At 36.5% G+C, this 22,402-nt stretch overlaps 1 protein-coding gene across 1 annotated transcript in view; it reads right to left on the reverse strand.

Moving 5' to 3' along the window:
* The window catches only part of LOC131034220 (uncharacterized), an 81,343-nt gene that overhangs the window by 26,081 nt on the left and 32,860 nt on the right, over positions 1-22,402 (reverse strand). Inside the window, exons 3-5 of the mRNA XM_057965612.2 lie at positions 21,115-21,180; positions 20,713-20,856; positions 20,106-20,219 (exon numbers count right to left, since the gene is read on the reverse strand). Coding sequence (XP_057821595.2) covers positions 20,106-20,219; positions 20,713-20,856; positions 21,115-21,180 — 324 coding nt within the window. The remainder of the gene's footprint in view (positions 1-20,105; positions 20,220-20,712; positions 20,857-21,114; positions 21,181-22,402) is intronic.

Below are 22,402 nucleotides of genomic sequence, written 5' to 3' on the forward strand. Positions count from 1 at the left end.
ACCGATGTCTTGATGCAGTTGTTCTAGGCACGTCTCAACGTCCAAACATTGTCAGAAAAGATCAGGACAAATGGAATGAGCACAACTTGTTGAGCACTCTTGTATCTCATAAGCATATATATGTCTCTCTTGTAAACATGTTTTGTGAATTCCTTTCAGTTGATTGTGTTAGTGATTGTGCAAATTTTACAATCAAGTGATTTTCGATGGTCTAAAAGTGAAATTGGGAGGTACAGGGAGAACATTGTAGATGTGCACAAAGACCTCTCATAGGTAGTAAACCTATAAATCAACAAGAAGATGGTTAAAAAGAGGGGGGAAACCTCCAACATTTAGTGTTTTCACCCACAATGGGTTTTGCCAAGTCATTTCTTGTGAAATTCTGGCATGTCATAATATGGTTTCTCTCAAAGTTTATTTGTTTACTTTCCTTTACCGAAAGGCAAAACTATACAATTCATAAGCTAAGGCTTTTTAGGACCGTGTTTCAAAAACACTTCCTACATAAAACAGCAAGTATGACAGTCAAGACCAGATTGTAATTGATAAGATTCATGTTGGTGATGCATGGTGTGGAACATTCACCTTGCTTACAAATCACTTGTCCTTCCAAATATCATCACTTCTTCACTGTCCCAAACTTGCTTCTTGACATCTAGAGAGTGTTTGTCATCATCCACATCTACAACTTATAAGGCCTTACCTACATCACATTGGTTCCATGGTGAAGCAAAAACATTGTGTTGATTACTTAAAAGTATTGTTCACAATTGTTTTGCCTACTTGTCAACTTCTTATATCCTTTCTCTTGATCACAAAGCTATATTATGACTTCTTTTTCTTTCCAGTCAAAAGCTTAGTTCTTCCATCACTCTTACTCTTTTCCATAAAATATCTTCTTGTTTCCATTCATATCACATCTAATTCCTCTCTTTTAATTGTTTTTATCATGGTAAATTCTTTTGACTGGAGGGGCCAAACCACTTACAAAGCAGCGAAAATAACAACCAAAGATTACCAAGATGAGCAAGGAGCACCAAGGGACAAGACACAAAATAACAAACCATGATACCCCACACAAGGGGCAAACAAAACATATGGCAAAATGCCACAAAAGAACAATACTGCCTCTTAAGGTGGTTTGAACTCAAAATAAATTAGAGAGCTTTGTTTTGATCTAGCATTATAATGCTTATTTTGATCAGGCCCCTTCTAATTGGAATTTACATGCTGAAAATCAGATATTGGAGGGTCACCTGAATTCATAAAAGATGACTATCGATTTTCCTTGTTTTCGGGAAAAGGACCATGAAGAGAATCATAAACCGCGGCCAATTCCATATCACCATCAAAGAGATGTCATTCTTTGAGTTCATCATGATGTAATGTCCCCTAATGGGACCCTCTTATATTCTGACCTAGAATCACAATTTTAGTGCATAGTAAATACAAGAGAGGTACACTATTGTCAATTAAAGCTTAACTGGAACCCACACAACAGGTTAGTCAACATTTCCATTTTGTTAAGATAGATCATATATTCAACATTATTTATATATTGCCCAATTTATGTTAAGGATTCAACAACCCTATCTCCACCTACACCTGTCCCCATTATGGAGCTCAAGGAGAATCACACAAGGCGCCTTGAGTCTATCCCTCTCCAACAAGCCCAAGAGCACCAAGGACCTCGTCAACTTGGCCTCTTGGCCCACACTTGGGGCTGGCTTACCTGCTGGAGGCTAGTGCTCTTGCTTCCTTGTAATCTCCCTCCATAATTGGATGGTGAGATTAAAAGGTATTACAGACTCCATCATATAATTTACTGAATCGTCATATGAACAGTTAGTGATAGGAAGGCATTATTACACCGTCATACATATTGCAGTCTATATTAATATTATTATTAAATTCTGCATAAGAGCATTATCAGGTGTCATATATTAAGCATACGAATTAAGCACATCCCCATGCATACCACCGAGAACAGGGATGTTACTGCCTGTAACTTAATAACAGTTCTGATCTGATCTGATCAATGGTGATGTCACTAGAGGCTTTTGATTCCTTTCCTTTACACCTCTCAATGTGAGGGAGAGGTCACACCTCTTCATGATGTATGGCCTTTGGCAGGAGACACACCCTTTCACCATTAGCATCCTTTGAAAGAGTGCAACTCTTTATTATTTCTGCCCTTTGAAAGGGCACAACATTTCACAATCAGATCTGCACTTCTGATTCCCAAATTATCCCCCCTCAAATTAGGTTCTCTCTCCCTTTTATATCTAATGTTTGAGGGTCGCAACTCGTCACTTTATGTCTTTTGACCATTCATTAACTTAATTAAATTTTAATTATATATAATTATATTCTTTAATTTTTTAATTTAATTTTTAATATTATCATAAAAATTTATTTCAAAGTGGGGAGATTACACATAAACCAAAGACAATCTACTCCACGATTCCTTTTTTTTGGGTGGGGAGGAGGGGGCCAGGGTGAGAATCTTGCATATCCTTATCATGTGCATGGTCAACCCTTGAGAAGCAACACACAGAGCAGAAACATGTCCCAGCTTGTGGCTGTTGAGGCACATCACAAGGGACCACTTCAATCTGCTATACCCAATCTCCAAGCTTCAAAGATAAAGTGATTAAGGAAGGGAGTAGCTTGTCAACAATGATGTTAACACAAAATCTAGCAAAGAAGAAGCACTTCTTGGATCTAATCAAGTCATCTATCACAATGAGATCCCCCAAAGAGCACACTAGGGCGAAGCACACTTCCTTGTCCCAATACTCTAATAATAAGCTAATGAGTTTGACCCACACAAGCACTTTTTCAATGCCAACTTTGTTAAGATTCAAACCTGATTCCCATTTCTTGTGGAAGAGGCAGGATTTGCCAAGAAACCATGGTCCCCCCTTCAAAGTTTGAAAACAATATTTGTGAAGAGTGAGAGATGAAGAAAAACCCATTTGACAAGACAGCAATCTCCTGGTTTTCCATTTCCTCCTAGCCCAAATTCTAAACTCGTTCACCTTTATCCTCGCCTCCAAAAACTTCCCATGAGATCATCCACCAACTTGGATGCCAATCTGTCAATAACATAGTCAAGAATTCTAAGCTATCCTACTATTTGAAAACCATGGGAATAAAAAGAAGAGCAATACTAGGAGAAAGAAGAGCAGTGCTAGGCAAAAAAAGAATTGTTCACTTTGATAACCCAAGACTTCAAGGGGGGAAGGAGTGAGAGAGAATGAGGGGGGAACCACTTGTCATAAGCCCCAGGCCGGCATAGAACAACAAAAAATGCCAACATGAACCCCTTGGCAGTCAAATAAGGGAGGAAACTAGGCAACATCTGAGTGCCCAACATGAATCCCACCAAAACCATCCAACCCCAAAACTTCCTTCGATAGGCCAGCTCCAAGAACTGCTTCCAAAAGTCAAAGGTCCTCAACCATGGTGGACTGAGAATCCACGGAAACCACAAGGCCAGACACTTCTACATTCAAACCAACCACTCTCACAAGACTGGGCAAGAGGACCAGAGGCATGGAAAGAGATTTGTTTCTCTTCTCAAAGAGCCCCTGAATGCCACCAAATCATTAGATTTGCAAATCTTCTTGGATGTGGTGGTAGATCATATGCTCCCACACACATATAACTAGATATCAACAACCTAATGTCCTCCTTATCTTCATCATCTTCACCTCCTTCTGCAACCTCCTCACTCTAAACCAACACCCATTCAATATCTTCACTACAATATTGTTGCACAAAATTGTATGATGTTGGTGTTGGAAATAAGCCACACCCGGACCGACGATGGACTGGTCCAAGAGGGGCCAGTAGCTCAGTGGTAGAGCACTCCAGCAGCATATGGAAGGTCCTAGGTTCAAGTCCTAGCTGCTCCATGTCTCAACATGGTATCAGAGCCCGCGGGAAATGCCCAAACGGCTAAAAGGGGCATTTTTTTGGTTTTTTTTCCATTTCATTCCGCTTTTTTGGTGCCCAAAATAGGTCTGCAGATGTCCATTTCTTCATATTTTGATAACATGGTATCAAAGCCAGGTCCAGGCTAGGAGCCCCAAGCACACGAGAGGTGTGGCTTAAGGGGGGGTGTTGGTGTTGGAAATAAGCCACACCCGGACCGACGATGGACTGGTCCAAGAGGGGCCAGTAGCTCAGTGGTAGAGCACTCCAACAGCATATGGAAGGTCCAAGGTCCTAGGTTTGAGTCCTAGCTGGTCCATGTCTCAACACAGCCTCCTCTCTTCTATTTGTTGTTTGGCAATTTTCATATCTATTAGGGGCTATTCTTGTATGCCTCGACATTTTTGACAGCTTTTGCAACATTTGCAAGTTTCTTTATTTATCCACATGTTTTCAATCCTTATCATCTCTTCTATACAGCTTTAGCCTTATTAACTACCCTTCCATCCCTATCTATCTCGTCCTTTTAATTAACACTAATTTTGAGGCCATCCTTGAGAGATTTACTTTCATTTTAGCTGGTCTAGTGTGACTCTTTACATCTCAAACATATTCAGCTTGCCTATCCTGTGCTTTAAACCTTTAAGCATCTCTTAAGTATGTTTGATCTGTTTCAATTGCTTTTCCATCGCACAGATGTATTTCATTGTATTGTTATTTCCCTTGTACACATATTCTTGTTCTTAGCTTTCATCTTCATCTTTTGAGCTGTGGTAGCCTAGTTATACTTCATTTCCAATGGTATTATCTCTAGGATTTTGATTTTACAAGTTTCATTTTGAATTAAGACTACTATGACAATTGTAGAATTTTCTAAGCCTTACATGTTGTAAATGATGTTCAATTCTCAATTCAATATGCAAGATATATTCTAGTTTATATTTTCTTGATCTATGTATCATCTATTTATATGATAAATCTGATTATCTTCTTTTGTATGGCAGGTGAGAGGAGCATTTATTGATTTCGATGTCCTTCTCACAAATATCGATTGATATATATATGCAAGAGGGGAGGATCAAGCAATGCCTTGACCGGTCATGTCTTTTAGACATGACCGATCAAGACACTACTTGATCGCACCCTTTGACTTTATAATTACCAATCGGTGTATACATTAATCAACAGCCCGATACAAATCGGGGTCTACGTAACTTGTTAATTAACACCAATCGGTGTCTACGTAACTTGTTAACCGGTACCAATTGGTGATCGCTTAAGTGATACCAAGCGGTGTATGCTTTGCCACCCGATACAATCGGTTAATCCCGATAACCATCATTAGTTTATTGTCAATAAATCAACCGATATAAATCGGGATACTTGGTTAGCCCGATAATAATCGGTGATCACAGTTATAATGCAAACCGATGTTAATCATTATACTATGCTATGATATGATTATCGATAGTTTGAACATTGATCGAACTAAGTAGATTGAACATATACAAATGAAGAGTGATCATCAAATGAAAGAACAATAGCTTGAAGTTGTTCCTAATAGTTTATCGATAGGATAAATGATTGAATGAGAGACTTCATTTATCTCTCATTCAATCATTTTTCTTACCGAAGCTATCATGCATTAACACATGAAGCATTAGAAATTGCTATAATATTTAAATTAAATAATTGGATACACATTTTGATTCCCCGTCAATTTCATTGTAAGATTTCAAGATTTGCATGTTGTAAGCAACCCTAGTATAGCTTAGCTACAAATTTTGCCATGTTAACACAACTTGATATTTTCAACAATTGCAAAGAATAAGTCCAACTTGAGCTATAATATGAAGGAATATGCCCAAGATCCAGAATTTAAGGAGAAGTTCAAACAAATACAAACAAGAAATGATGCTGAAATGAAAAAACTTCCACCTCAAAGACAAGCTTATCTACAAGTTGGGAATGTTGTGTGTGCCAAGAAACACCTACTTTTATTCATGAAGGAAGCATATGTTGGAATCGTTTGCTGTTGCGCCAAAAGCTCGAACTATCAACATCTGATACAAACGCCAAATTTAACCCGACCCACAAGGGGCGGTTAAGCCATGTCATGAGTCTCCAAGGAGGTGTTGACCACCAAGTCAACAATCTCCCCCTCAACACCAACTAAGCCTTCAACACCCACTGAAGGGAGACTCGAACCCATGACCCAAGGCTTTGATACCAATTGTTGGAATCATTTGTTGTTGCGCCAAAAGCTCGAACTATCAATGTCCGATACAAATGCCAGATTTAACCCAACCCACGAGAGGCAATTAAGCCATGTCATGAGTCCCCAAGGAGGTGCTGACCACCAAGTCAACAGCGTATACTTCCAAAGTGTCAGTCATTTTGAAGTTGCAAAGACTATGGCTCATTCAAGAAGTTATGTCTATTGACCCAAAATGTTGCAAAAAATTGCTAGATTTATTAGAGTTTGAAAGCTTTACTGCAATCTAAGATAAGAAAAGAAGGATTGTGTTTGCCTCTTCATTACCAACAAGACCATGGGAATGCATTTCTATGAATTTTGTAAAAGGAAATACCTACAATCAACCATAGGCATATGTAACTTTTTGTGGCTGTGGATAGATTTACGAAATTATATGAACTGATTCATGCAAAAAAAAACAATTCAAGCAAAGGAAGAACCTAATATTTTTGCTACCATGTGGGCACACTTTGGGCTTCCCAAGTCCATTGTTTCAAATAGAGAAACCACGTTCCTTGAAAAAATTTAAAAAACTTTATGGAATAAGATGGATTCCAAACACCAAAAGAATCCATCCCTCCATCCAAAAACAAATAGACAAACAAGAGTAGTCAACAAGACCTTGGTACAGCCCATTCAAAGTTAAATCTGCAAGCATCCCAATGCCTAAACTGAATCTTTGCCCTATAACCAGCCACTCCTATAATAAAGAAATAAAATAACCAACAAATCACTCAACTTTCAATGCTTGCTTGGGTAATCTACCTCCACATGCACCAGATGTTACACTACAAAAAAAGGGCGAACCAAATACGAGATTTTGGAGGTGACAAAGGCAACTAAGTTCATTAAGCTGATCCGGCAAATCCGTATCATGGGGAAGAGCAACTTGAGAAGTCTCAAACAAAATATGGATGCAGGCATGATCAGCACCCAAGTGAGCATATAATCAAGGTAGGAGATAAAGTATGGCTGCCCTTAGGCAAATCAAGATTACAAGGGTAAGTCAAGAAGACAAAACCTCTAAGATAAGGCCCATTTTCCAACTTAGAAATAATTTCAGATGTGCGAATTCTTACACTTGTATGATCCATCAATGCTAGATGAGGAAGAAAGAGAGCAAGTACTATCCTCATTGAAGACCTTCATGTTTGACAATCAAACAATACCTCTGGAATAAGCGGTGCTCCAACTGAAAACAAGCAAGAACAAGAAGACGCAAGAGTCTTGACAAGTTGGACTTAAGGGGCAAGCATTGCAGGAGTCATAGTGAGGGATTGGAAAGGTGAGGTTCTAGTGTTAGGAGCTCAGAAATTGGAACTTGGCTGAAGCTTCAGTGGCTTTGCTAGCAGTTCGGATATGTAAACAGTTAGGTGCTAAAAACTGCATTTAGAGGGCGATTCTTTAATTATTATTCAGGCATTAATGATGGAGGCGATTGAGGCATGGCATCTGCAAGGTTGGATTTATAATATCATTGAAGAACTAAAATCTTTTGAGGATTTTCAATTAAGTCATGTGAAGCGTTCAGGGAATGTTGAGGCTGATATACTTTCTAAATGGGCTCTTACATTTGCAGCAGTTGGCGAATTTAGAATGGGGGATTTCTGAAATATGTTTTTTGAAGACAACATGGGAAGTGGGCATTAATGACACTACAGTTGTTTCTGTATGGCTGACAGAGGAGTGTTAATAAGGGGCGACGATAGTGTTATGCGAGGAAGGAAGGCCATTAATGATGGCTCTTAAATAACTCAAGTTTGCATTTAACATTGTCCTTATTTCGCTTGAGGCTTCATTGAGAAGGAAACCGAAAACATTGTAGGGTTTCTTGGAAGCATCCTGAAACAAAATTGAGAAGTGGTGCAAGGTCATGAGCAACGAGGATGGAAGCCAATTTTTCATCTTTTTACGAGGAGATCACCATGGGACAACTGCAGAAAATGTTTAAATTCTCAGATGAATTATTGGCTCAGAGTGCTGCAATTGTGGTGGAAGGTGCTTTGAATCTGCTCAAGTCCAGGTACAAAACAAAGATGGATATTTTCCCGCTCATCATGGCGTGGGGCTTGGAGTTGGGAGAAACCACGGCAACGGTGAGAAGAGCAATGCAGACAATAGTGCATGAAGACTTTCTGGTAGTGATGGACTCCCTTCTAGAATGGGCAGAGCTGGGTGTGGGTTTTGATGCATAGGAGGGATTGGAGGCAGACGTAAACAGTGGTAATGCAGGCCTCTACCCATTTCTTCGATGAGCGAGGGGTATGTGCAAATTTCATCACAAAGAGGAAGCAAGGCATGGCTGGGATGCACTTAAGATGGTGGTGGAACTAAGGGAGTTGGATCAGCTCATCGCACAGGCCATGACGTCGAATTTTGTTTAAATTTCCACTATCTTAACCCAACCTTGAGAAGATGAAAATTTGAGGTAGCAAGATGTACTTTCCCTTGCATATAGTGTCCCTTAATATCAATCCCTGTCAAAGAATTAAGCATCAACCCAAACAAAATCCAAAACCTATGTTGCCAATTTTGGTTCAGATCCTAGTTTAGGTTCATGGATTTAGCTTGTGGATCCGGTAAAAAAAAAATTGTGGTTGGGAATATTTTGGGTTAATATTAAATTTTAAACATATTTAATTAAATTAAAATTATTAAAATTTAAATATAGTATAAAAACTCTATTAAACTTGTAAAATATTAAAGTCAACATTAGTTTTTAATATTGGCCCAAAGAACACATAATGGAATCAAGCTCAAGGCAAGTAGTTGCGGCTTTGACTTAATAAACAGGGGTTTTTACCCTGATCTATTCCTTTTACCATCAATGGGCAAAAGCTATTGCATATAGTTAGTTGCAAATGGAATATGTTGGTACCTTCACAAGAAAGCAAGTATACATAGCATTAGGCTCCCACTCACTGATTTGAAATGCAGCATTTGGTCTTTTCCACTAGGGAAACATTTCTCATCAATGAAATGCTACAATAACTCAAAGGGGTAAGATGCATAACTTAAATAGAACCAAAGCGAAATATGAATTTGGTATGAATTGGCACTCGATTTGGCTGCATACTAACAGATCCAATAACACTGCCTAAAAGGATCAATCAATTCATTTAAACTTTTAGACTCAATAACCAACACGATTTCACACCAATTAATGACAAATAAAAACATATCCTACAACTTGAGACAGCCTATCATTCCCTCTAAGAAGTTCAATGTTTCACATAACACATGATAAGTTAAAACCAGTTTCATTCTATCACAAGGAGCCAAACATCAAGGAAGACACCTCTTCTCATACCTAATCTATTCAAGAAAAAATGAAACTTCTTCAATTTCTATGACATAAAAAAACAGCATGTTATAGGAAAGAAACTGTTGGTGTATTTTTTATGCACACGCAACTCAGAATAAAATAACCAAAGATATCCTATTCTCTCTTGATCAAAATCTTCTACGTGCTAAACAGACGGACTATGTGATCACAAAGACGAGTCCAAGGTTCTAGATTCATGTGGATAGTCTCAGATGGTTCGTTGTGATATGTTGGTAATCTAAAGGGGGACTTACACAATTGTTCGAGGAGTGAATCAATCAAAGGATTCTGAAGATTGTCAACACTTGTAACTTTCTCTTTTTAGAAATAATTTTGAAATAAGTTCTACTTCTAGAACTTGAAATAAAAGGCAAAAGGATGAGGGTTTAGGAAGATAGTTATAATCCTATGAACTCCGAAGACGGAAATTGCAAAAGTGGAATTAAAACCAATTCTTGCTTCGCCAAATTCAACAACTACACAAGAACAGTGTTATATTCTAAGGAATTTAAAAGATTTTCACATCACTCATATTCACCAACATTTTGAAGAATGAATAAAGCAATAGAAGTTAAATTTCTACTACTGGTTCAGGCTAACTTCGAACATTAATTGAAAATCATCCAATTATCAAAAGTATGAACACATACATTCCACATTAAGCAAATCTGTCAAATCCTACAACTTGAAAATGAAATCTATTCTATTGAGAGACAAGAAACCATGCTAACTTGCAAAAGTAGACAAAATTCACCAACAATTGAACAATAAGAAGTATTATTACAACAATTTCTCAGAAATCTCCCCCTTTACAAATGAGAGGAGGGGGGTTTATATAGGCACCGCATTACAAAGCAATGGCCGGAATTGATCCAAGAGCAATGGCCACGATTAACAGATAAAACCCTAATTAGAGTTACTTGCAAAAAAACTCCTTTCAACCAATGGGAAAATTACAACACTTTGGCTAACCAATGAGAAAATAGGTTCCACTTGTTGAGTCTGGTTCATTGCACCTGGACATGCCTAACTTGAAACTTTAGGATTGGTTGATTGATGGTTGGGATGTCACCTCAGCTTGCCTTGCGGATTTCATTCCTCGTCATGAAGAAGTGTTAATACGTTACTCTTGGATTTCCAAAGGAAATTCAAGATGATTAGAATATTTTCTTCATTCTCATTGCGTCTTCAATCTATCGCTTTGTGATGTGGAATCTTTTGTGTTTTGGATTTTCCAAAGAAATCCAAGGTAGATGTAGAGCCTTTCATCCTTGGATGACTTAATCTTCTTGAATGTCTATATGAAGTGTAGTCCTTCTTTGTTCCTTTCATCCTTGGATTCCACCTTGAAGCGTGAATGTTGTCCTTCCATGCACTGTCGAATCATCTTTCCCAACAGATTCCCTTGTTTCATCTTACCGTTCTAAAAATCTTTTCATGGACTGACATCTACTACCTGAAAATACAAAAAGTTCTTAAGTTGGGGAAATAGACATGATGTTAACATAACAAATTTCGAAAGATAACTCTGATTTTCTGATTGAATTCTCAAAATCAGAATGAGTAAAATCTGAAAATCAGAATTAGGGAAACTTGGAATTAATGTCTGATTGCAAACTTTGGAAATTGAAATCAGACTTACTTACATTCTGAAATTTGAAATCAGACTTGGAAAAACTCTTGAAATGATGGAGTTAAGTCTGATTTTTAAACTTTCTTTCTTCAAATTTTGAAAAAGCACAAAGAAGCAATATGCTTTCCCTGATAAAATTCGAAAAATTTGCTAAGAAAATCTATGTGCCGGTCTGAGAATCAGAAATTCAGATTGAGAAAACAATTTTGAAGGACTAATTTCGAAAATCTGCTTTAAGAATACTTCTAGACCTGAAAAATATTGAAGCAATCCTTCAACTTTGTCTGATTTCTTTCTTGAAATTATCTTGCACCTGCAATTTCACTCTGAAAATCAACTTCACAACCTGGAAAATTTTCTTGGAAGAGTTTGAAGTCTAAGAATGAGAAGCAAGGTGTGCATAATGAATTTGCCAATGCCTATGTTTATAGGAAATTCGAACTTGCTTGGCTTTGTTTTTTTTGTTTTTGATGAATGTAGTCCAATTTTGCTCTCCAAGTTGAACCTCTCTTGAGTTTCTTTTTGTTTTTTGTTTTAAAACTTAATGGCAATTTCTCTCTTGCTTCCTTCTAGAAACCATTTCTCTTTGAGCGAACTTTGCTTTATTCACTTTATTTCCATGCTTAGGCGAATTATTTTCCTTGTTTTAATTGTTTTTTCCTTTTTCCAATACTTTGCCAAACACAAACTCTTTCCCTTAGGCGGATTTCCTTTTTGCTTTAAGCTTTTGTGTTTTAATCCAAAATTTCAAACTCTTTTTTCAAATTTTCTCTTCATACTAAGCGAATTGTTTTTCTTGCTTTATTCACCTATTCTCATTGCCAATACCTTTTCTCCTAGGGCGGGACTTTGCAAGTGTGCAAGTATGATTCACTGTGTGTTCGGCTGACTTTGCAAGCACCTAGGGAATATTTCCATGTTTGCCACACTTAAACAAAAATTCTTATCCCTTTCCCAACACTCAATCACTCTTCATGTTTACTCCTTGGGCGGACTTCACACTTAGATTGAAAATTCTATCATGCCAAGGGCGGAGTTCATGCTTGCTAGGGCGGTCTTGAGGTTGAATTAGGAATTTTTCATAACAAAAATTTTTGACCTTTCCTCTTCCAAGCACCTATACTTAATTACCTTTATTACCCCTTCTTGGGCGAACTTTACACATAGCCATGTAAGTTTTGATCATGCTAAGGCGGACTTGCTATGTGCACACATATGATACCACTTACCATGGGCGGACTTTGCACAGTGCCATGCAATGTTTCATATGCCATGATCTTCGATTGAAAATTTTCCTTCTAGGCGACCTCCATAATTTGAACAAGGAATTTCTTGATTTTGGTTTCAGACTTAGCCATTTCTTCCAGATCTTCAACTTGGCTTTTTAGGAATCTATCTTCTGGATTCGAAAGCCATCTCACAATTGGTTCGTTCTGGATGAATTTTTCCAATCTGACACTTCTTCTGAACCTTAAAAACCATCCATGATCAAAAAAGCAAAAAGCAACTTTCAGAAGAAAAAAAAAACAACTTTCTATTTTTAGAAAAAAGCAAGCCGAAAAGGCAAGTTCTCGGATTGGCCCCAAAATGCCAAAAACAAAACTGTCTAAATTTAGAAAAAAAAAAGAAAAAATCCTAAAACTAAGAAGTTGTCAAAATTGACCTCGAGAAATTGCGATTTTACTCCTCCGACCTATCTGAGCCCATCTATAGCATCAAAACGTTGATTTGACCACTTTTCCTCCTCATTGATTGCGAAGACTCCTCCAAATTTTGACAAACTTGACTCATTTGCAGAAGCGAGAAATTGGAAACAAAAACCTAAGATGCTAATACACAACCCTAAAAAGCAAAAACTTTGGAGTCCCCATTTGCAATGGAGCGATGTGTGAAAAAGTCACAACAGAAACCAACCCTTATCCTCTTTCACCAGCCTTCCTTCTCCAAGGGCAATTGATTGAAGTGTTTTATGTATATACTCCTAGTTATAAAGAAGATAGTAATCAACAATCAGCCCTATCCTAAGAACACTTCAAGGCATTGTTCAATAGTGTAAAGGCTAACTGTGCTTTAGGTGACGTTAAGCTGGAAAGAGTAGGTTTGTTTTTAAGCTTGCTCATGAGGTTGAAAGTTAAGGGAGCAATTTATAAGGTAAATGGAATGAGATACTCTTGGTTAATTGATTTATCTCTTATTGCTGAATTTGCCATCACATAGTTTTAATCCTATTGTACAAGGTTGAAAAACTCTTACTTGGCAATAACTCTTTTGGCCCAAAATTTTTGAAAAATTGGGAAAAAACCGGCAATAAATCAGCAAATTTATTGAACATTTGAAGATATATAATTTCTTAAAATATTCTTAAAAAACACACATATACACTAAATTTATAGAACATAATAACATATTACTGGTTTCGATCATATATAAATCAAAGTTTTAGCTAAATACATATCATATGCCAAAAAACAAGTGCAATCTTTGAACAAATTTGAGTCAATTACATATCATAGAATCTAAACCACAAAACAAATACAACCACCGGCCAAAGATGGCTTAAGAGAGCATTGCAAACTGTCACACGCTTGTGAAGAATAGGAACAAATGATAAACAAAAACAGAAAACCTACCACAGCACCGTCTACCGGAACCCTCATTTTTTCCTCTGTCACCATCCACGTGCCCTTCTCCAATGCGGCAATGACCAATAACCACCATCTATACTGGAAAAAAATTTAAGTTTCCATTTTCACTTAAAACGAAATATACTTTTTTAATGTCGAGATTTAGTGCTTTAGTTGCAATTTTTATAAAAAAAACCCAACGATTTTTTGCATTAAATCTTTGACGATTTTTTGACAGATTTAATCATTTACGTTTTTTACTCACGAAAAATCACGATTCAGCGGATATTTTCATCACTGCTATTGTAATCCATGTCTGATAAGCAAATTTAAGATTTTTTTTTGGTCGGTAATAAAGTTTTTATTGATATAATTTATCAAAAAAGTACATAATAAAAAAAGCCTCCATCCCAAATGTCTGCATAACAATCCATCTACCAGAACTAAACATAATAAGACCCTTGTAGCAACCCAGTAACCACTACAAAAACTGAGTGTACAAAACGAAACGGTGTAATAGGCACATTATCAGCCCAATAGTGATCTAAAAGCAATACAAACAAAATCTATAAACTACTAACATAGACACGGGTTATAAAAAACTAAACTACTAACTAGCATTTCCATGCTCCTCATTGAACCTGGCCAGGACTCTCATCGCCTCTTCTATGCGCGCTCTTGGTCTCAATTCACGACCCATCTCCACTCGCACCACTTCATGCGCTTCTCTAAGAGCCTCTTCAACCCACATTAGCTCTGCAAATGTCTTAAATGCCTCCCAACCGCACCATGCCGAAGCTCTGCACCTTGCTTTTACGTCATCCTCCTGCCAGCGAACAAAGGGAATGGGGTCCTTAGGCTCCTCCATTCCTTCTGAAATATCTATGCCAACGCCTGGGACAGCCCATTCAAAAATTGGGTCCATGTCTCCCCAAAAATCTTCTGCAATTAACTCCTTACAGCAATCGTTTTACCTTGTCCGCGGCATCTTCGAATTCTAAGCCCCAAGCAGCAATTAAAGAGTAGACCTCCATATTAGTCTTGTATATGTGACTAATGTACACAATATCTTCCCCTAGCATTAGTTTAACCGCCTCCTAGAGTCGCTCATCCTTGTAGAGTAAAAGGCTCTCTGTATGCACCTGTCTGATACTTTACCCACAAACGGCACTAATTTCTTCACAGTTTTGAAGGTGAAATTGGCCTCCATGTTCTTCCTACTACAGTGCCATCACCTCTGAGAATGTATTCTCCACTCTCTACAGATCTCTCTCAAAGAAACCGAATGTCAAAATGAAAAAGCAGAGCCACCAAAAATCAATAAAACAATCAATACTATACACTACACCCAACACCAACATCTTATACCGCCACCACAAGCCGGAATCATCAATTTTCTTCCATAAATACTTTGTCTGAGCTTTTCCTTCCATTTTGCCCACACGGTTCGACATTAAAACCACCTCTAAATCGTGCCAATTACCATGTCCTTCATCCATTGCATCGTCCTTCCACCATTCTCGGAGTTGCCATGGACATTTTAGGTTTTTATAATTGAATTTTAATTTTGCTTTCATTGTTGTTTTAATTCATTTCTACTTATTCATTAGAATTGATTAATATAATGACAACTCGGATCCATATCAAGGGGTCTTCAAAAATTGTACTTATATTGAATTTATATAAGTTTTGTCCCCAAATTGTGTGGTGGAACATAGTGATTTATTTGTATTAGACTCAAAGTTGTATGAAAACATAAATACGTATATATGGGCAATGGCAATAACTCACCATGAGAAGAGAGACTATATTAAGCCCCCTCAAGGGTTCATGAAACTCAACTTAAAAGGGGCCTCACAAGGCAACCCAGATCAAGTTAAACTTAGAGTTGGTTAAGATGGTATGAGTACTTGTACTTCTCTAAATAATTTGCTTCTTAACCTCAAATTGTCTTTACATTGTTTCAGTAAAAGTTACTTTTTCATGCCGTGGGATTCTGTACATCCTAGAACATTTCTATTGTATTTGGATTTACATTAAAGCCTCATTAAATTACATTAATAATTCATAGGTATTAACACAATTTCTAAATTTCTATCTAGCAAGCCATCGTTGCAAACTAGGTTTTCTCTTGCCATGAAATCCACATTCAATCTGCAATCTGAGTTTGTATTTTTATTCTGAAGTGTCTCAAATATTTCACATCAAAAGGATAAAAGTTATAACCAATGGCATAAACTTCACTTTAAAGCTTCAAAAATTAATTAGGCCAACATTGTAAAACTGACACATATCACATCTCACAAACTGACAACATTTGCAGCCTTCGATGCTAACTAGCCTGTAAAACATTTGCAATTTTTGATAGTTGAAGCAAATGTTCTTGTGTTTCAAAATTCTTTTCAAGAAAATTTGGAATGAGTATATGATCAACTGAAGCATTGGTGAGATTAGCGGCAGAAGGAAGGAATTGCAGGTAGTAAATTAAAACATGTTCGTCTTCAGCAATATAACTAAGCTTCATCAATAACCTAGAAACAAATTTGTAATACTCGCCAACATTGTACGATCCATTTCAATTTCAAAAATATAAAATCTTCCAAACAATGGACAGCTTCATGATGTTTCCTATGTAGCAGCAGAATGAAGAGTCAAATGATACTTTTTCTTTCTAGCAACCAATTACACAAAGATGGCATTTCTTCATGAATAAGCACCCACTTATAGAGCTCGATGTAGATGGTTATCTCAGATTCTCAATACCACATAACTAAACGTTCACAGATGCAATTTTCAACCATATGATTGTAACATGTGCATATAACCCAGAACATTCATAATAACTACAGCTAGCAATGAAAAAATCACTATTCCTTATAGACAGTTGTTTCAAAAACAGCTATACTATACAGAATTAGCCAAGTTCCACAAGGACACATCCCCAAGCCATCCCCAATCCACAAAATGAAAAAAGGTAGAGGGAGAGTGGATGCCAGTGGAAGGGACATCCCAAAAACAGGTTAAAATCTAGGGGCAATAGAAGATGGCTAGCCATTCCTTATGGTCCAGCAATAAAAAAATTAAAGAAATTGAAAATCAAACAGAAAAGGTGGTGGTGCAAGAGCTCTGATAATTGGATGCTTGAAAAAAAAATTCTGCCATTGAAACTCGTCCTCCAATGAAGGGCTGATAGGCTTTCCTGGCCAATGACTGTATCATAAATGTGAGTTCCTATCACTCTACATAGTTGATTATGCTTGATTCTGCAAAAGCTTCCCACATATAAGTTAATGACCTTTTCCATAAATCAATTTAATACTTTATGCTTCCCCTATTGCATGCTGGTGCATTTGATGACTACGTAGTATGTATACATGAATACAATTCAAACTTTGGACTGTGCATATCCTTGTAGTGTGTTTAGTGTGCTTTCCATGAAAAGTAACCATCAAATTGTATATTAAATTGTGACTACTAGCCAACACATCACGCCATAAAAGTAGACCAGGACTAAGTTTTAAACAGCTACATGGTTTATAGGTGTCAGCTGGGTGTTCTATGTCAGCTAATTTTGTCAGATTGGATGAGTTAGACCTGAAAAATAAATTGAATGAATGATTCAATAATCGGATAATGTATTCAACAATACACGAGCGTATATATAGAGATTACAAGACGACGTTCTAAATTAAGTACAAGTCGTTTAAAGTGAACTACCAAAAAGCTAAACACTAAATAAAGCTTAAAAGCTAATTAAAAAAGAAAAAGCTAAATGCTAAATAAAGCTTAAAAGCTAATTAACTAAAAAGCTAAACGACCATTAAACAAGGAACTAAATATAGGTGACTAAAATATAATTAAATATTCTAATACCCTCCCTTAATGGTCATTCTATCTACTAACTACCCTACAGAAGACACTGCAGGCCTTCTGATCACAAATGAAAAAAACACTCTGTTGCGGTGGAGACCCTCACTGGATCTGAAAAGTGTTAATGACCAAGAATTCCAGAATCCATCCAACCTGATGTTGGGTAACCAAACTGAAACCTGAAACTATGATTTTGAGGAAAAATCGGCAAACCCTCTAAAACTGAAGATACAAATCATCATTTTTGTGGGAAGAAAATGGTAAAAACCCTTGAAACGATTTTTGTGGAAAAAATCGAACAAAACCCTTAAACTTCGCATGGCAAGACCCAAAACATCATGTGGTAAGACACCAAACATCACGTCGTAAAACATCAGACATCATGCGGGAAAACACCAGACAACATCACGTGGTAAAATACCAGACATCACATGGTAAACAACAAACCTCACGCGGCAAAATAGCAGACATCACGTGGTAAAACAACACTCCCCGATTTTTGAGGAAAAATCAACCAAAACCCTCCCATGACTTTTTGTGGAGAAAAATCAGAAAACCCAAAGACAATTTTTCAGGAAAAAATCGTGAAAACCCTGGGACCTGTAAGACGAGGTCTGGCCTAAATCAATCTGATAAAAGTAACGATATTCAAATATCGTGAACATGCACTGTTTCCAGGTGTTGTGGTAGCTGTTGAACTTCTGACTGTGTTCCAACATGATGTTGGTCAAAGATGCCATCACAAAAATGGAGGTTGAATGAGGTCAACCTAGTGAAAGCATGAGATAGAAGAATCTGATTCAAAAATCAGAATAGAAGTAGCTGCACAAAAAAATTGAAACCCTGGAGGAGAATTCTGGGACGAATTCTAAGGTGCAAATTTCGAGGTTTGGAAGAAACCAAGAAATTAAAATTTTCCACAAACTTAAAACCTGAAATTTTTCCTGAAAAAAAACAAAAAAAAATAACAATTTGCAGAAAATAAAAAAATACCTCTGATACAGAAAAATATAGACGATTTATTTTTTGAAAGAAAAAAAAACGCAAAAAAAATAGGGGCAAAAACCCTAAGTCGGATGTAAAGCATAAACGCCCAGAAGACACCAAAATTCCCGACGTCCACAGAATTAGCAGAAATCGCTGACTGTTCTTAAATTCCAAGGCAAATTTGTTGGCACAAAATTTGAGGCATGGAAAACGAGGCACCCACAAAAATCTGAGACCAACCTAGAAAAGCTCTCGAAAAACCCACCAAGAATTTGAAATCAGAATGCAAATCCGACGGCTCAAAAATCAAGGCACGAAAAACGATGCACCCAAAAAAATCTGACGACGACCCAGTTGAGGTCTCAAAAAACCCACCAAGAATCTACAACCAAAATAAAATTTCGACTTGAACTGAAGGGTCAAAACCCTAGTCGAAAATTGCAGAAACCCTAGGAAAATTTTCAATCTGAAAAAAAAATCCTACAGGTTGCAAGCCCGAAAATCTCAAGAACCCTAAAAAAACATGAATTGCTGTCCAGCACAAAGAAATTCGCCCACGAACCAGAAATCCTCGAAACCCTCAAAAAACCTTCAAAAAAGCAAAATCGTTTTTTTATTAAAAAACAATGAAAAAAAATCTGCAAAATATTCCAGAAAGAAGGCCATGAATTTTTATTAAAAAATTCGCCAAACTTTAAAGAATCCCATCGACCCGCTCTAATACCATGAAAAATAAATTGAATAAATGATTCAATAATCGGATAATGTATTCAACAATATACGAGCGTATATATAGAGATTACAAGACGACGTTCTAAATTAAGAACAAGTTGTTTAAAGTGAACTACCAAAAAGCTAAACACTAAATAAAGCTTAAAAGCTAATTAAAAAAGAAAAAGCTAAACGCTAAATAAAGCTTAAAAGCTAATTAAATAAAAAGCTAAATGACCATTAAACAAGGAACTAAATATAGGTGACTAAAATATAATTAAATATTCTAATAAGACCCTCATATTGGAAGTGATTCATACTCAGCCTCTGATTTTGATGCAGTGATTGCAGATGAAGATAAGGGGCAGCGGGAGATTTACTATGTTTTTGTCATTTTTCAGTTGTAGTTATATAATGTATATGCACAGTGACAATGAAGGCAATGAAATTTTGTTATGTCTCAAGTCTCATGTGAGTTCTCAATTCAGCTCTAATGTTATGTAATATGTTTGTATATTAATATATGATGAATGCTTTAAATACGAATAATTGAGATTTCCTATATTTTTTTTTTTTTAAATCCCTTTTTTAAAGTGCTATCCCTTCAAAAAAAGGCCTCCTGTCACCTGCTGTAACAGAAACATGTCTGCCATCCCCATCCTGAGAACTCCATGGAATAAAGGGAAAAGGTGATACGGCAACTTTAGGGGCTAGTCAATATTACTTTACTCTCTACACCAGATGTATCTTAACACATACCTCATTCTTTGCAGCAATATCTTTTCCAGCACCATGCATAGGTTTCAAGGCTAATTCTAAATAATCCCGTGGGGTGATCATCCGACCATCTTCTGCCAGGTTCAAATAAAAATCCTGTAGCCATAAATTTTTAAGAACTTTAGATGGCATTTAACTATGACCCAGATAAAATAAAAACCACAACTTGCACTAGTAAATTAATGTGAAAAATAAAAAAGAGGAAGCTTAGCAAATAAGAAAAAGCTAAGCTATTCAAACAATCACAGGTACATCCACCTTGAAACTTGGGGATAGCAGATACAAACAAAATCATGTGAATGGAAATGATAAAAATAAAGTTTCCTTTATCAATAGACAAGAGTTTAAACCCATTTTTTATGGACCTAGACCTTCGTTCAAGCATTAGATTCTTCATTAAGGAAAATGTAGTGAATTACATGATGGCAATCAATACATGTCTCAAGATAATTGGCATTGCAAACCAAACAGGTGACTCATGATGACAAGAAATGATTGCACCAATCAAATTTTTGAATTTCATGCCTTTCAAATTATGTGGGCATTTAAAAGTAGCTTTGCATAAGATTCTGAAAGAAACGACACTTACACGCAGAAGCCAGACAAAGACAGGAGCAAATTGTCCAATCTCTGCCACCGTGGTACGGCCCTGTGATGCTCTTACTCGAATATGTTTTGTCATTTCTGTAACCAGAGATAGACGGTCGAGAGCAGCTTCATCAATTCCTCCCATCTGATATCAGATAAAAGAATCAATAGATTTATTTTAACCTCTTTTAAAATACTATTTAAAACATAAAGATCATCGAGTGCAAATCCAACTAAAGTTTTAGAATATGGTATATACCAATGATACAATCAGCTGTTTCTTTGAAAATCCAAATACAGAAATTCTTCTTAGCTTAATGCCACCATTAATCTAATTGATATTCAAACAGAAAGTGTAATCTTCCAAGTAGAATGTCTGCAAATGCTTCTATAAATGGCATACCTGATTGTATACAAACATGCTTGAAAGAAGCACTGCCAATGAAAATATCTGCGTACTGTACGTCCCCTACAAAAACAATATGCACAAGGAATGATACAGATTTATTATAAACATAAAAGTTGATTTTAAAATATGAATCATTACATGATATGAGAAAACTATAAGGATCTATAAGTACATTTCATAAATCATTACATAACAAAACTAACTTTTCTCTCTAACCCTCCAGATCAAATTGAAGTTGTAGCAATATAACCAAAAAAAGTATTTCACAACATTGGGATTGTTTCAAAACAACGCAAGAAAAAATATTAAAAAACACAAAGAAAAACTTAACACGACGAACCAATATGCCAAACCAGAGTTATTACAAGCCACAAGCCAAAGCAAATGCAGAACAACAAACAGAAGTTATGACAAGCAATTCGCTACAAAAGAAAATGTAAATATCCCTAATATATTTCCTGTTTGTTATTTTTTATATTCAAGAGTACAGCCAGAACATGTCAAGTGGAATCTAAGCTTCTGATTGAGAGTAGACCTTACGTCAAAGTACTGCAGCCCTTCAATAAATAATAGAAAAATAAATAACATATGGCAGGCAGGGGATCACTGTATGGTATTGTAGTCTATAAGCAAATTAAAACAGATCTTATTATTATTAATATTTCCAAGAAGCTTTCAAAAAGATGCCATGAAGAATCCAGTAAAGTAGCATATAGCCACACCATGCAACTCAAACAAGCATCTGCAACCAAATAGTGGTTATAATATAACTCCATATGAGGAAGCATACCAATTTTGCAAACAATATTCATACTAATAATAGTTGTCTTCTATAAAAACTGCATCCAGGACATGGTATAGTGTTCCATCTCTAGAAACTGTCCACAATCAACCTCAAAAACTCAAAATGCCGTGGAGGCTCCAGCTCCAACTAAAAACTGTGCAATCAACACAAATTCTACATTCAGCTAGATCCACATCTGATTTATACCAGATTCTGGTCCCAGTTCAATTCTATTTAAATTTAGTGTCTCATTCCTCTATGAGCTATGGTAGCATTTCATGTATGAGAAATACTCCACTAATTGTGAGAGATCAACTAAATCATAGTTATCTTGTTGTATTTGAAATCAGTTCGTGAGAACCTAATGCCATGTATGGTTGCTTTCTTGTGAAGGTACCATCATATTCCATTTGCAACTATATAATTGCTTCTGCTCTTTATGGTTTGAGTAACAGCTCACGGTAAAAAACCCTATTTGTAAAGTCAAAGTCACATCTC

Source organism: Cryptomeria japonica, chromosome 3 (genome assembly GCF_030272615.1).
Source record: "Cryptomeria japonica chromosome 3, Sugi_1.0, whole genome shotgun sequence".
In the NCBI taxonomy this organism is placed as follows: Eukaryota; Viridiplantae; Streptophyta; class Pinopsida; order Cupressales; family Cupressaceae; genus Cryptomeria; species Cryptomeria japonica.